General features: G+C 44.6%; 1 protein-coding gene across 4 annotated transcripts in view; it reads left to right on the top strand.

Moving 5' to 3' along the window:
• The window catches only part of LOC108125262 (BTB/POZ domain-containing protein 7), a 49,640-nt gene extending 32,870 nt beyond the window's left edge, over nt 1-16,770 (top strand). For 3 of the 4 annotated variants that reach the window (XM_070283033.1, XM_043211322.2, XM_070283034.1), the window contains 3 exons: nt 13,292-13,854; nt 13,913-16,408; nt 16,462-16,770. In XM_070283033.1, the coding sequence (XP_070139134.1) occupies nt 13,441-13,854; nt 13,913-16,408; nt 16,462-16,602 (3,051 nt within the window). In that variant the 5' untranslated portion in view covers nt 13,292-13,440 and the 3' untranslated portion in view covers nt 16,603-16,770. The remainder of the gene's footprint in view (nt 1-13,291; nt 13,855-13,912; nt 16,409-16,461) is intronic. The other variant, XM_070283035.1, reaches the window with a different exon arrangement.
• Nucleotides 16,771-16,991: the final 221 nt, after the last annotated feature.

The following is a 16,991-nucleotide window of genomic DNA, read 5'->3' as shown; positions in this document are numbered from 1 at the left end:
TCACTGCGTTGCACACTTTTGGACAAAATTATAATACCCTCTGCAAGGGTATAAAAAGCTAACCTGTTTTTTTATAGGCATAATAAACAATTAAAATCTATAAGTAGCTGGATTTAGCCACAAAAAAGTGGTTGGCTGCTCTGGTGCTCTCAACGTCTCTATGCCAGTGGTGGGCAAAGTCTCATTATACCCTTGCAGAGGGTATTATAATTTTGGTCAAAAGTGTGCAACGCAGTGAAGGAGACATCTCCGACCCTATAAAGTATATATATTCTTGATCAGGATCACCTCCTGAGTTGATATGAGCATGTCCGTCTGTCCGTCTGTCCGTCTGTCCGTCTGTCCGTCTGTCCGTCTGTCTGTCCGTCTGTCTGTCTGTTTCTACGCGAACTAGTCTCTCAGTTTTAAAGCTATCGTCTTGAAATTTTGCACACACCCTTCTTTCCTTTGCACGCAGTATATAAGTCGGAACGGCCCGGATCGGCCGACTATATCCTATAGCTGCCATATAACTGATTGATCGGAAATGGTATAACTTTGGTGTTTTCAGAGTTAGAGAGTTTAAATTTCACATGAGAGCTATTTTTGGCAAAACATTACGACATGCCAAATATCATAAGGATCGGCCGACTATATCCTATAGCTGGCATATAACTGAACGATCGGAAATGACCCAACTTTCGCGTTTTTGAAGATAGAAAGGTGGAATTTAGTACAGATTCTATTTTTGGTCAGTTGATCCAACCTACTAAATTTCATAAGGATCGGCCCACTATATCCTATAGCTGCCATATAACTGAACGATCGGAAATTACCAAACTTTTGTGTTTTTGAAGATAGAAGTTTGGGATATTTTTAGGTTTGGTTTTTGTATTATATTAAATTGGGTTATATTATCATATTTTCATAAGGATCGGCCAACTATATCCGATGTTTGCGATATATATCCGGTTTTAACTGCAAGGGTATATAAACTTCGGCTCCGCCCGAAGTTAGCTTTCCTTTCTTGTTTTATTCTGCCGCAGCGCTGCAGACACACTGACAGTGTGAGTGTTGTATTTTAGGCTGAGCAATAGTTCTATTTATTTATTATAATGAAGGTGTTGTAGAACAAGGTTGTTGGCAATAGAGGTGACAGAAACAGAAGAAGAGGCCTTAGAGGAGATACTTATAAAAATAACAAAGCTCCCAATATATATCGGGTAGTGCTGCCAATTGTATTTCTAATACTTCCCCTCAATTGGTAAGCTGCTAATCGACTGGACATACACCCAAGGATGTCTTACAGGTGTTGTGTTTTGAGGCCCCAAGTCCTTTTGTTAATATGTCTGCTGGCATCTCGGTCGTTGAGATGTAATTCACAGATATAGTTCCCTCTTCAACCAGCTCTCGGATGAAATGGTGGCGGATGTCAACATGCTTGGTGCGTTTGTGAAATACGGGGTTGCAAGCAAGTTGAGCGGCTCCTTGATTGTCGTTGTGAATGACAGTTGTCTCCAGTTTCCCCAAAACTTCGCTAAGGAATCTTCTAAGGTGAACCGCTTCTTTTGATAAGTCTGATAGGGCCATGTACTCCGCCTCTGTGCTTGACAATGCAACCGTCCGTTGCTTTCTACTTTCCCAGGATATTGCTGCACTTGCGAACTTGAAGGCAAAACCTGTGAAAGATCTGCGATCGTCAATGTTTGCGGCCCAGTCAGCATCTGCGTAGCCTACTAGGTTTTGGCCACTTCGTTTATAAAACAAGCCATGGTTTCGGGTTTCTTTTAAGAAGCGTAATTCCCTTTTTGCAGCCATCCAGTGCTGTTTCCCAAAATTTGTGTTATATTGGCTTAGTGCACTCACTGCGAACGCTATATCAGGGCGCGTTGATACTGCCAACCACATTAAGGCTCCTACCAAACTCTGATATGGCACACTAGACATTTCTTCCTTTTCACTTTCTGTGGTTGGACACATTTCCGTAGAAAATTTTTCGCTTGTATTAATTGGAGTATTTACAGGCTTGCAGTTTTCCATGTTGAAACGTTTCAGGATGTCTGCTATATACTTTGGTTGGGCCATGGTGAAATCTGTCTTGTCTTCGCTTTGTTTAAATTCTATGCCCAAACAATACGATATCTTGCCCAAATCTTTCATCTGGAATTTTTTAGACAATTTATGCTTCAACTGCGAAAGCATTTGGACGTTATTTGTTGCTATTATGAGGTCGTCTACGTAAAGCAATACTATCAGGATTCCATTTCGTTCACGTTTTAAGTACACGCACTGATCGGCTGCGAGTGGTTTAAGATTCAGTTCTTGGAGTTGGCAGTCTAGCTTTTTGTACCATTGGCGACCGCTCTGCTTTAGATATAGTGCCTTTCTTAACTTACAAACTTTCTCGGGGCCATACATCTTCTTCTCATTTGCTGTCAATATTTCCTGGAACTCAGGTGGGACGCTGACATAAAGTTCTTCCTCGATGTCCCCATTTAAATAGGCGCTGTTGAAATTGAATTGGTGAACATCCAATCCGAGTTCCGTGGCTAAAGCTATTAATGTCCTTATTGAGCTCATTCGGGATACTGAAGAAAAAGGTCTCGTCGTAATCAATACCTTCGCGTTGTGTAAATCCTTTTGCGACCAATCGAGCTTTTCGACAATTTATCTTTCCGTCGGGCGAATATTTTGTTCGTAGCACCCAATTCGTTTCGATAACCTTATGGTTTTTCTGACGATCGACAACCTCCCATGTATTGTTCTTTTTCAATGACTTGTACTCGTTTATCAATGCCTCCTTCCATTCGATGGCGTTCGTGCCTTTAAGAGCTGCACTCGCAGTTAGCTCCTTTGAGTTCATTGCAAGTGAGGTGGCTTCATAGAATATGTCTTCTTGATCGGACTCGAGCTGCTGGTTTGATGTGTCGATTCGGTCTGCAATTATTTGATTGTACATTAACTTGGGCCTTCCTGGTTTGCCTGTTAATATCTTCTTTGGTCTTCCGCGTCCACGTTTCATCAATATTTCCGGTTCTGGTTGTTCATCATCTGGTTCAGGGTCCTCTGGCTCGGGATCTTCTGTTTGGCTGCCGTCGTTGTCATCTGGGTCGTCATTTTCTGGTCAATCAACTGCTACTGGTTCAATGTCGATATTGATTGGGAATTCCATAAAATCCTCGTACTTATAGTCGTGCCCAAATAAGTGTGTAAAAACAACATCTCGGCTTTTAATTAAAGTTTTGGTTTCTACATCATACAGCCTATAAGCTTTGGCATCTCTGCAGTATTCAACGAAAACACATTTCCTGGATTTTGAGCTGAACTTACTCTTCGATCGTTTGTCCAGTGAGTAAGCAATTTGACCAAACTTCTGCATATGCTTTACAACTGGGATGCGATTGTTCCACAGCTTGAAAGGCGTTTCTCCACATAGGCTTCTTGAAGGACATCTGTTTCTTATGTAGTTAGCTGTGTTTACTGCTTCGGCCCAGTAGCTCGCAGGCAGAGCAGCCTGTAACATGAGACAGCGAGCCATTTTTACAATGGTTCGGTTTTTACGTTCGGCTGTGCCGTTTTGTTGAGGTGTATATTCAACGGAATACTCATGCTTTATTCCTTGAGCTGCAAGGTAATTTTTGAACTCATTATTGGTGTATTCTGTGCCGTTATCTAACCTGATTATTTTTAGCTTCTTTGCAGTTCGTCGTTCTACGTAGTTCTTGAATTCTTTAAATTTTTGGAACACTTCTGATTTACTTTTGATAGTGTAGAGCTCGCACCATTTCGAGAAGTCATCTGTAAATGTCAGAAAATAACGGCTGCCTCCGTGGCTGTTTACTCGCATGGGCCCCGCATACGTCGCTGTGGATTAATTCTAGTACATCCCTTGCCCTTGAATTCGATACTGGGAACGGCTTCTGGGACTGCTTCCCATTGATGCATATTTCACAAATTGGGAGACTCTCCTTTAGGTTTACCTTAGCTCCTTGAACTTTGCCTTTTCCGATCAGTTCTTTCAGATCCGGCTCATTTAGATGGCCGAAACCCTCATGCCATTCTTTGATGCTGTTTTGCTTACTTATAGCGATCTGGCTGCTTTCGTGTGTTTCCTCGATCTGGTACAAGTCCAACTTGCGAGGAGCGGTAAAAACTAATTCTCCTCCTTTGGCTCTAACTACCACAGCTTTCTCTTTCTCGAATATTACATTGAAGCCGTGATCACATATTTTTGAGACCGATAAGAGATTGGTTCTTAAATCCGGCACATAGAGTGCGTTTTTCAGGCTGGCGGTGAACTTGTTGTTTGGGGAGAACTGCACGGATCCACATCCTTTTATATCTGTGGCCTCATCGTTTGCCAGTCTGAGCTTCGGGCCTTCAGCTGGCTCCAGGGTCTCGAACATATTTTTTTTTTTTTTTTTTATATTCGTATTTATTTGCTCCTTACAAACTATCTTATAGACCTACTGTACATTTACTTTTCCCTGACTGGGCTGCAAGATCTTGGACCTAAGTTGTGCGGTACGGCCGTGAAGCAATGCTTCGCACAACTCTGACGCCCTACTCCTCCCGCCCGTTACGTGCCCTCTTCAGGGCTCTCAGCTCCATCATAGTCTTGGCCACATATACGGCTATGGCTTCCCACTTCCCCGGCGTCTGCAGCATTAGAGGCACCATGCTGCTGGGTGTGAAGGGCTCTTCCAGGATCTCCTCCATGGTTAGGCGATCCTCCACAAATCTCCTGCATTCGAAGAGGACGTGGAGAGGGTCCTCTGTAACTCCACTGCCGCACGACGGGCAAAAGTCCTCTCTTTCGTGGCCAAAGCGCTTTAAGTAGCTTCGGAAGCTCACCACGCTAGTGATGAGCTTTCGCCTTTCCTGCCTCTGATGTTGAGGAGCATCCGCGAGAGGGCTCTCGTCGTCTCGCTCGCCCTCCTGTGGGCGTACTCGAGGTGCTCCCGGAACGAGAGCCTTGTATCCAGCCAGACCCCTAGGTATTTTATGGCTCTCCTCGAGGTTACGGCCACTCCTCCTACGAGTACTGTCGCAGTCTCGACCTTCTTCCGGCTCGAAATTAGCACTGCTTCCGTCTTATGTGGGGCGAGGAGAAGGCCGGCGCTAGACATCCATGCCTCCACTTTCGCCACCGCGGAGTTTGTTAGGGTTTCCACCCCACGAACTGTCTTCGCCACCACCACTAGGGCTATATCGTCGGCGAATCCAACGATGGTAGTACCCTCCTCCATAGGTAATCGGAGTACTCCATCGTACATAGTGTTCCACAAGAGCGGCCCCAGTACAGAGCCATGGGGCACTCCCGCGGAGATCACTCGTTCCTTCTGCCCTTCCCGCGTGTCGTACAGGAGTACTCTATCGCTAAGGTAGCTGTCCACCATCCTTAGCAGATATGCCGGGATCCTCAGCTCCTTCAGGGCTTGGAGAGTCCGCGGCCAGTTCGCCGTGTTGAAGGTGTTCTTCACGTCCAGGGTGGTAACCAGGCAGTATTGCTTGGCACCCCCATTCCATCTGGTGCCTTGGATGGCGCTTGCTGCCAGATTCTTTACCCTCATAATGGCCTCCACCGTTGACTTCCCTTTCCGGAACCCGTACTGCTCCTCTGCCAATCCACCTTTCCTGCTTATCGCCAGGATCTTCTCCAGTACCTTGCCTACCGTGTCTAGAAGGCAGATTGGTCGGTAAGATGCGGCCTCTCCGGGTGGCTTACCTGGCTTCATTAGCAGAAGGAGCCTCTGCTTCTTCCACACCTTCGGGAAGGATCCTTCATACAGGCACTGATTGTAAATGGCTGCTACCTTTTCTGGTATTTGGGCCAGAACCACTTTTAGCGCTCGATTTGGCACCGCGTCCGGACCGGGAGCTTTCTTAGAGGCTAGGTTCCGAGCGGCCACTAGCACCTCCTCTGCTGTGACTGCTTCCACCGACTCGTCTTCCAAATTCTCAATAGCCTGGCGGATTCCCTCCGCTCTACTGCTTGGGAACAGGACGTCAATTATTGCCCTCAGTGCTACCGGGTCGGAGGGGGGCTGGCTCCCCGCCTTGTCCTTTTTTGGCACCATTCTGTACGCCTGTCCCCATGGGTCGTGTTCCGCTTTATCGCATAGCTTGAGAAACAACTCTCGCTTGCTGTCCCGTATGGCTGTTTTCAGCGCTTTCCTAGCTGCCTTAAACTCAAGGTGCCTTTGCTCCTGCGCGTCGGTGCCTCGAGCTCGCTGCAGGGATCGTCTGGACCTTAGGCACTCTTTGCGGAGAGACGAGATTTGGCTTGTCCACCACGGGGCCGGCTTGTGATGCCGAGCAAAGTTCGTGCGCTCCTTCATGCTTGTCTTGCAGGCCGCATCAAGGACCGCAGCAAGCGCCTCCGCCGATTCGTTGGCTGTCTCGTGGAGATCAAGCTCCGCCGTTCGCATATGGGTTTCCAATTGTTGGACGTCTAGCGTATCCTGCCGAAACGCTTTGCCGCAGGGGGAAATGCTCGAGATCGCCTGGCTGGTCCCAAGCGAGCAAAGTATGGCCTCGTGGTCACTGGCCGTGTAGAAGTCGGCGATTTCCCACTTTGATGTCCGTGCCAGACTACTGCTGACGAAAGTCAGGTCGATTATGGAACCGGCGCCTGCTCTGTTGTAGGTTTCCTGGTTGCCCTCGTTGAGAAGGGCGAGGTCCAGGGGTGCTAGGATCTACAGCAAGGCTCTGCCTCTAGCATTCGTGGTGGTACTCCCCCACTCCTGTGCCCACGCGTTGAAATCACCTGCTATTAGCACTGGGTATTTGCCTCTGGCATCTACCGCAAGCTCCTCTAGAGCCTTGCAGTAAGCATCGAGTGAGAGGCTTGGGGCTAGGTAGCAGCTATACACCCATGTGCCTCCCCACTGGATTCTCACGAACCCTTCGCCTCTCCTTACTTGACATGGCCCTTCCGCGGAACTGTTGCAGATCCAGATGGTCGCCTTGCCCTGATTGTTGGTCGCCCACTCCTCGCCTGGCCCGACGCTGTACGGCTCGCTGAGTATAGCTATGTCAGCATTCACCTCGCCTACGGTGTGTCGCAGAAGGTCCTGCGCCACTCTGCAGTGATTCAGGTTGAGCTGGATCACTTGCATCCTGTCTTATCTTTTATTGCTCCATTGGAAAGCGGGCACCGTCGACTTCCTGCTAGGTGTTTTGCCTCCTTCTCGCCTTTTGATGTGCAAACGAAGCAGGTGCTCTCGTTGGGGCAATTGGCGATCTTATGCCCGCTTTTGCCACAGCGGATGCAGCATCCGCTCCTATCCGTGGGGCTTCGACACTGGCTCGCAATGTGGCCAACTTCCAGGCATCGGTAGCACCTCGGTTGACTCTGCCTCTCCCGAATCCGACACACAGTCCACCCGATCCTCACCCTCCCTTTGCTCGCAACTGCGGTCGCAATTTTGCTGGGTAGACCGATGATAGCGGTCTGTGTGTCCCAGGATTTCGCACGAAGGCTCCTTAACCTGACCGCCTTCCCATCCACTTCGAATGTCCACTTCCGTCGCTAGCGGATCGAGGTCCCTGATCTCTAGGTACGTCATTTTGCTGTCCTCAGACAGTGCCCGCACTTCGGCAGCCCCTTGTAGTACCTTTTCGAGGTTCTCCCTCATGGCGTCCGTGCTATCTACACGGTTTTTTGCCAGCTCGAGCAGAAGGTTCCCCGTAGCGGTGCGGCGCACCTTGTGAACATTCTGGCTGAATTCCTTCAGCTGGCCGTCCTGCCGTCTGGTGACCAAGGCAAGCACCTCGCTGTACTTCATTCCCTTGGCTTCCACGACTAGCGCGTCGGGTCGGGTGGACGTCCTTGGCTTCCTCCGTGACGCTGTTTCCCATCCTGGTCCTGACGCTGCGGTCTGTGCGGCCATGCTCAGGCCCCCTACTCCCGCGGTCCTGGCGTCGGGGTGGCTTGAAGTCCGCTGGGTGGGCCCTTCTCTTGCTCGGATTTTCGGGGCCTTTGCCGAGGCCGGTGGCGCGCCTCTTGGTGGTGGAGCCTATCCTGGCTAAGCCGTCGCCACGGGTCGGTCTGGGCTGCCGCTTCCTTACGCCGGGTTGGGAGGGTTTTCGTTCTCTGGTCTGTCTTCGCAATATCTGCCTGACCGCACCTCGTACAGACGACCTCCGTCGCTACCGCCGTTGTCCCTACATCGCTGGGGTTGGAGAGGATCCCGCTAAGGCCTTCCTGTAGCTCCTTCATCCTGCAGAACATCCTCTTCATTTTGAGATTGATGCTCCTCACCTGTTTCTCGTGCGTTTGCTGGATTATGTTTTCCAATATCGCCTCTAACTCCGCCAGCATGCTGGAGCAAGGCTGCTCTGTTGTCGCTCTCGTCCTCTTGGCTGGAGTCGATCTCTGGGGCTCTGATGGACTGGATTATTCCCTCGTCCTTTTTGGGGTCTCCTTGTCTTCACCCGCGGGAACACCGCCTGTTGGCATTGCTGTGCTCCGCGTTGCCTGCAGAATGGGTGACCGCAGGATCTTGGAGCTGCTCAGAAACGCTGAGGATTGCTCCGCACTTTGTTGGCTTGTCGCTCTTCCTGCCGGGGCGGCCAAGCTAGCCACCGCCTCGTCAGTCGTGGGTTGAATGGTGTTTGGGGCCTCCAGAATCCGTGCCCCGACCGTGGGTTTCCCCACGGGTGGATTTCCACTTGAGTGGTTGCCACCTGGAGTATTTATGTTGTTAACCATCATTCTTCCAGTTGTGCTTTTTATACTTACTGCCAGGTTTGCATTTTATACCTTCTGCCAGGTTGGGGTTCGCTGCCGGCCACTATGGCTCAGACGCAGACCCCGTAGCCGTCCATTATGGGACAGACGCTACGAGGATTTGTAGTGGGAAGAAGGGGGAGGGTGGGCGTGATCATCAGGGCTACGATGGGGGATATACCGCCCCTGCTCGGTCGCCAGGGCCTCGTTTCCAGAGTGCACCGCCGCGGCGGAGGGGTTGGACTATGGTCGGGTCCGTGACCTTGTGCACCGCTCCTAAGATCTCGCCCGCCCTCATAAGAGCACTATAGAAATTTCTCTTGGTGCCGCCCTCTGTGGGTGGCGTTAGCAGCGACGATACGGCGCCAAGTGGCGCCCTCTTCAGGTACCTCCGTTTCGATCAGGGCTGGTCACACTGCCGGTCAGCTGCGATCAGCTGGTACTGCGATCCGCATCACTGACCAGCACAACCCAAATTGGGCGAATTTGCAACGCGGGAAAAGCGATGCCACCAAAAGAGAGGGTGAAAGCTTCCCCCGCCCACCCCCCCCCCCCCCCCCCTGTCCAGCGACGTCAGATTAGTGCTACGGGGCCAGCAAGCCGGGAAAACGGAGCCACGGGGAACCCTTCGTTCCTGCATCCCAGGTGAGCCACGTTATGTGCCTAGGGGTACACCGACTTGTTTTTTACCCCCCGCGGGGCCGGGAAACAGCGCGAAAAGCGGGACGCGGCACGACCACGTCCGTCTCGTTCTACCTTCACTTCCTTCCTCGAACATATTTTTCTGTGAGCACATGTGTGACGTTCCTCCAGAGTCTAGACACCAGTTACTGCAATAAATGTTTGTATAATTTGCTATGTTGATGTACATGCTTTCGCTCAGGTTCTTCATTGGCTTTGATCTGCACTCAGCTGCACGGTGACCGACTTTTCCACAGCTGTAACATTTAAACTTAAATTTTTGATTGGTGCTTGGTTGTTTCGGCTTGCTGGGATTATACTTCTTGTGCACCAATAATGCTCCAGGCGTCGACTCGCTTGGATTTCTGTTTCTTGCCTCGTATTCGTCTAGTAACTTAATTTTTAGTGCTTCTGTTGATATTAAGTTTTCCTGAGTTTCAATCGCAATTCGAAACTGTTCGTACTCCTCTGGTATACTGTATAGTAGCAAGATGGTTAACAGATCGTCAATATTCAGCAGATTAACTTCGTTTATTTTGTCAACTAAATCGGAAAACTTATCTATGTGGCTTCTCATATCTCCGCCTGCATTCATTTTCAGTAAGATCAGCGATTTCAACAGTGCTGCTTTACGGGCTGGCCCTGTATCTCCCATATATAATTTGCAGTTTCGCAGTTCTTCGTATGCCTAAGTTCCGATGTTGACATGGCCAAAATGAGATCGGACTTAGCCTTTGCATCTTCGTTTATCCGTTGTGCGAAATTATCTTCGGGTTTTAAAAGAGTCCCGTTGACTTATTTCCACGAGTCATTTTTTATCAAAAGGGCCTGCATTTGTATTTTCCAGGTGTCGAAATTGTCTTTGCCCAAAGGCTCTATGCGTATACTAGCAATACTCATTTTGCTTTTTGATCTGCGTTTAGTTATGCTACACAAGCTAACATTTCACGTAGCTACACAAGCAACGAACACGCTTCTTTCCTCTGTTGCCAATAAGACTTTTACATGCATACGTGATGTATATATGTGTGTGCCGGCAATTTCACCACAAATTGAGATTTGCCATTTGAACTCACTATTTGTTCACTATCCTTCTTTGAACTATTCTCTGTCGCAGTGGAAGCGTGCTGGGCCCATAACCTGTTGTATTTTAGGCTGAGCAATAGTTCTATTTATTTATTATAATGAAGGTGTTGTAGAACAAGGTTGTTGGCAAAAGAGGTGACAGAACAAAAGAAGAGGCCTTAGAGGAGATACTTATAAAAATACCAAAGCTCCCGATATATATCGGGTAGTGCTGCCAATTGTATTTCTAATAGTGAGCACTCTCAAATTTTTTTTAGAAGCTCTCATTTGCTCTCATTTTGATTCATTTGACAGCCCAAACTATTAATCAAAATTTTTCCACTGAGAAAAATTTTCTCAGAAGTTGGGTTGTAAAAAGTTTTCTTCATGGAGAATATAGATAGAAATGTTATAGAATTTAAGAAATGTTGCTAGCAAAGCTTTTTTTTTTTTTAAATAAAATACTCAATTTTAGTGCCCATTCCAACTTTTGAATTAACGAAAAATGAAATAAAAAATTACGTTTTTTTCGCTCAGTGAATTCTCTGCTCATATTGTTTTTGTCTGCTACGCACACACTCAAATTTTGAACATGTGTTAGTTTTGCCCCCCCACTGCTTTATGCCGAGGGCATAGGAAATTTCTCTGCCAAAGCTCTGCCACACACACACAGGTTAAATGTGTGAAACGTCATGCTCACAGCCTACTTTCTGCTATTCGTTACTAATACGAATGCGTTAAAATCCTATCAATGTATTGGGGTGCCGACCACTGTTTTGAAAGCTATCGACTTCGAGGGTTACCTTCTATTTTTTGCACTCAGTATATAAGTCGAAACGGCTGAGATCGGTCGGCTTAATCCTTAAGCTGCAACATACCTTATTGATCGGAAATGCCAAAACTTTTGTGTTATATTTATTTTTCGACAACTGATCGGAACCAAATTTCATAAGGTTCGGCCAATAATATGTAATTGGTGTTCGGTAAGTCACGATTCAGAATGCTGCGGCTATCTCAAAAACGAAAATAATGCTGATTCTCAATCTTAATGCATGTATGTATGTTCCACTTCGTAAAATGTCTTCACTTCACTTCGTAAAAGTAAACACCACAGCCTACTATTTGTTTCAAAATAATAATAACATAACAAATTACATTTTTTTATTTAACGCGAACTTTATCTTGGATGTAGCATTAACATTCCTAAAAATTAAATGACAGCCCCACAACTTTTGACAAAAGCCCTTACTAGACTAAAGCAGTTGTCAAGTTTATCACTCTTTTTTTGAGTACATGCATTAACTTAACTTTTTGGGATTTTTTATATACCTTCATACTTTTTAAAATCATCCTTTTTGAAAGATGTATACTCTCGCCTCGTTCGGGCTATAACAGTCTCTCAAAAAGCTCACGGGCCGTTACACTTTACTTGCTTTAGAAACTCTCGTGTACTTATGTGCTTAAATTATATTATGATTCTTCTTCATTATAAATTCTCTTCTGTCCAAAGTAAGCATCAATTAATCCGATTTGGATATTTCACAAAACGGGTGCAGCTAATGTCTTGAAACTCCATGAGTTAAAATGAAAATCAAAAACGTTTTTTGGCCAAAATTGGTTTTCTTCTTCAAACACTCTTCTTTCAAATCGATACTACAATTCCAAGAATCTTTTTATTTCCTTCGAAAAGTAGTCTTTCTTTCGAAAGCCCATTAAAATGAGCTGAAAACTGCCTAAATATATTATATATATATAATATAATATATATATATATATTTATCATAGTATCAAAGACTATAAAGTACATAGATGGGACATCAGGGCCCAAAACGGTCTTTTTTCGTCGAGCTTGTTGGTGAGGGAGGAACGCACATTTTGTCCAAAAGTGTGCAACGGACGAGAGCTATTTTTGGCAAAACATTACGTCATGCCGAATTTCATAAGGATCGGCCGACTATATCCTATAGCTGCCATATAACTGAACGATCGGAAATGACCAAACTTTCGTGTTTTTGAAGATAGAAAGCTGGAATTTAATACAGATTCTATTTTTGGTCAGTTGATCCAACCTACCAAATTTCATTAGGATCGGCCGACTATATCCCATAGCTTACATATACCTGAACGATCGGAAATGGTATTTGGTAGAAATATCAACTTTCGTATTTTTGAAGATAGAAGTTTGGGACTTTTTTTAGATTTTGTATTGTAATAAATTGGGTTATATATTCCTATTCCCATAAGGATCGGCCATCTATATCCGATGTTTGCGATATATATCCGGTTTTAACTGCAAGGGTATATAAACTTAGCTTTCGTTTCTTGTTTTATATTTTTTATTGTAATTAATTGGTTTTATTATGATGTAATCATAAGAATCGGCCAACTATATCCGATGTTTGCGATATATTCCGGCTTTAACTGCACGGGCTTTGCTTTCTTGTTTTGACATACTTATCTCGACTTGGGAGGGGATCCTGATTAAGAATACTCCTATATATACGAGTATTTTGTGTATATACTCGGTCGGATATGTCATTAAGGTCACTATAACCTACCACATTTCTAATAAATTTGCCATATAACTGAAGGCTCGGAAGTGGTATTTGGTTTAAATACCGACTTTGGTATTTTTGAAGATAGAAGCTTGGGACTTTTTTTAAATTTTGTATTCTAATAAGTTTTATAATAAAATTTGCATAATAATCGGATAATTATAACCGATATTTTTCGTATTTATCCGATATCTACTGCTAGGGTTTATTAACTTATATTCAGTTTTTCTTTCCTATTATTATTATATTGCCTTTTTAAATTTATTTTTTTTTCCAGATACAACGTTTAAAATGTTATTAAAAGAAAAAAAGCATGAGTATGGGCAAGTGTGACTTACTGTTCGAATGCCCTGAATAAAAATAAAGGTGAAAAGTAAATACTGTATCCTATTCTGTTTATGGCTTTTAAAGACTTTATTGAATACAATGGGAGCCAACACCTCTAGCAATAGTTGTTCTAACGTCGCATCATCAGGAAGCGTGAACAATAATACGGGCAACTCTAATGGAAACTTTTCTGTTGTTATGCCTATCAGCATGACAGGAATGGTAACTTCAGGTTCTGAAGATGTGGCAAGTGGAGGTGTTAGGGTTTCAAACGGAAGTATGAGAGAAAATCCTGATAATATAATATGTAGTGCTCAATTCCATCGTGAGCAAAGACGAAAACGTACTACAGGGTTTGCTACACTAAAACGTAAATTAATTCGACGGCGCCGTTCGTCTAAAGCTTGCGATCATGCTCGAGTTTTAAGAGATTTTGTATCTGATTGGACACCATTGGAATTGGCTGCACTTTGCGAAGAGTTTGAAGCTTTGTCAGCTCTGAGGGACTTGTCGGTTAGCAATATAATTATAATAGTTTATATGTGACATTACATAATTTTTTTAATTTTAGGTACAAGCGGAACTGGCTCGACCACCTGCAGCGACATACAAACAAGACTTAGCAGCTCTTTATGACCAAAATTTGTGTGCAGATTGTGATCTTGTTTTTCGTGGAGCAGTCTTTCCTGTTCATCGTTCAATATTATCGGCCCGTTGTGCATATTTTCGAGACTTACTTATTGGATGTCCAGGATTCGGAGCGCGTGTATGCCTTGAACTCCCATCGTCGCCTATTGATGTTCAAATGTTTTCTTCATTATTACGTTACCTGTACACTGGTGACCTATGTTCTCATAATCCAAATGTTGACATAAGCGTGTTGTGTCAGCTGGGTGAACATTTTGGCACTCCGAACCCTCTGGAACATGATTTACGATATTTGTTGGAAACAGGTGACTACGCAGATGCTGCGCTAGTGTTCACAGCAGATGGAACAAACGATCATTTAAGACAAGACTCAGGATCCTCGGAGTATGGATTTCGTCCTAAAATCGAACTTCCTTGTCATAAAGCAATATTAAGCGCGCGGTCACCATTTTTCCGTAATTTAATTGCACGACGTACACGTAAGATAGATGAGTATGTTGAACGATCTTTACACGTTCCGACTCGTATTGTGTTAGACGAATCTGTAATTCCGAAAAGATATGCACGTGTATTGCTACAAGCTATTTATTTAGACACAGTAGATTTGACATTGATCTTGCGTGGTGTTGGATCAAGTACAACAACGGGCTCCCTTGGAGAAGTCCATGCTTTAACCAACACTGGCCGAGTGCGTCCAACAACTCTGGAGGAAGCTATGGAGCTATATCAGATCGGACGTTTTTTGGAACTTGATATTTTAGCTCAAGGATGTGAGGATTTGATTTTAGAATGGTTATCTTTAGACACTTTGCCCACAATTTTAAGGTGGGGCTGCCAGCCTTATGGTTCTGCATGGGTTTTTCGACAAGCTTGTCAGTATTTGCGCGAAGAATTTGCGGCTGTTAGTGCCTCGCCAGTTCTGCATCAATTAGATAAATCACAGTTAAAACACGTATTGCATAGTAACTTCTTACAAGCGTCGGAGTTAGAGATTTTACAAGCAGTTTTAAAATGGGGCGAGCAAGAGCTTATACGTCGTATGGAAGATAGAGAACCAAATTTGTTGTCACATACAGCTCACTCAGTAACGCGCAAAGGCGTAAAGAAACGCGACATAAGTGATATAGAACTAAGAGAAATTCTTTCAGAACTACTACCTTTAGTGCGGATGGACCATGTCTTACCTCCTCATTGTGACGTTTTATGTCAAGCTATTCGAAGAGGTCTCGTAAGTACACCTCCATCACATATGATTGGAGATGAAAGAGAAAATCTACGTATTAACGCTTGGATTCGTGGAGGCAAAAACCAGGGACTGTATGTTAGGCCGCGTTTATTTATGCCATATTTTGAAGAAGTAAAAACACTTTTAGAAGATCGAATGCCAACGCACAATCATGTAGAACTATTACGAATGCGCACGACTAGGCATCCTACAAATATTCCAGACACATTGTATATGGTATCACATTTAAATTCTTCCTCGAACCGGGGTATTGGGTCAGAAAGAAACAATGATGAAGAAAATTTTGGTTTTTTTGGGGGAGCAGTTGCAATACCGCCACCGGACACCCAAACGTTATTAGCTATGCGGAAGCGTGAACATAAATTGCGTCAATCACCAATGTGCCAACGTGCATTGCTGCTCCCTCTTTCATCCAAAAATGAAATCGACAGGCAAATTAGACTTCGAGTTGTTAGAGAGTTTAATCTTCCCGATGAAGTATCTGATATATTGGGAAACTCCCTCCAAGTCAATAAAGGATTTAATGACATTGCTACGGAAGCAACTAGTACACCATCATCTGCCCAAAATGAAGTTAGTGCACTTGAAGATGTTAACCAGAGTCCCCCTCCTTCGCCAGCTGCTCATGGTTCAATTCAACAATTCACAAACGCTGCATCTCCATTTTTATCGACAGCTACCATGGCATCATCACTGTCTTCATATAATACTGAGGTGGTCCACCCATGTAACAATCGTAATCTTACTTTTCCAAGACTTCAATCAAATGGAATTATAGGTGCAGCTAATTTTTTGGCATGTAGCTCTGGTCCTGCAGCACAGTACAGTTACGCACGACTCTCAAATTCCAGTCAGCATCGCAACGATTTGCCAGCCTTGATAACTGAAGGAGATTTCTGCCTGGGGTCAGACGTGGAAGCTGAGGGTGGAGCATCTGCGTTAGATTCCGGTAACAGTCATCTTTCCGAAGTGATGCCGGATGTAGCTATGGCTACTGCATCATTGGGCCAACTTCATTTGACAAATAGTGGATCTGGGTGTATTTCCACAAGCACTCGCGCTTCAATTATTAATAACGAGGTACCAGAAAGCTTGCAATTGGATTTAGGCGATGGTCCGAGTCCTCATGTCGTAGGTACTGCAACAAGCAGTGTTACTTTACGTAATATTCAGGTAGATTTTTCGTAGCTTTTAATTGTAAATGTAAATAATGGTATTATTTTCAGCAACTGCCTCAAAACAACTATCACCATTTCAGACATCGTTCAAATTCACCTTTTGAAATCCTCCGACAAGGACAACCGTCACCAACATTGCACCGCGAACATTCCGGAATGTTTAATTCCGGTCCACCCAGATTTTTATAGAGGCTGCAAATTGGTCCGACATGGGAAAAGCATGCCTTTCTGAGTAGAATCCAATATAACTATCCGTTTAAAAGTTTAGATAATTAATATTAAATACTTATATAATATAATCATTTTCTTTTTATCATTGTATGTATATTGAAATATATGTGAATTTGTTAACTCGTGTTTTAAATGCTTATATTTTTTGCTAGATTCGTAAGTCCTACGTCCCTTACGCATTTAAAAAAAATACATTATTATTGAGTATTGTATAAAAATTATTGAACAATTAATAGTTCCTTAAGTAACTAATGGCATTAGTTAAGAACTGATGAAAAGCGACTACTAACAGACCACCAACTATGGTTCGCAATGCATTTTCAATTTTGTATGAAATGTCCAAAAAT

Source organism: Drosophila bipectinata, chromosome XR, assembly GCF_030179905.1.
Source record: "Drosophila bipectinata strain 14024-0381.07 chromosome XR, DbipHiC1v2, whole genome shotgun sequence".
NCBI classification, from domain to species: Eukaryota; Metazoa; Arthropoda; class Insecta; order Diptera; family Drosophilidae; genus Drosophila; species Drosophila bipectinata.
Note: the sequence above shows the minus strand (reverse complement) of the source record. Positions and strands in the feature narration are given on the sequence as shown.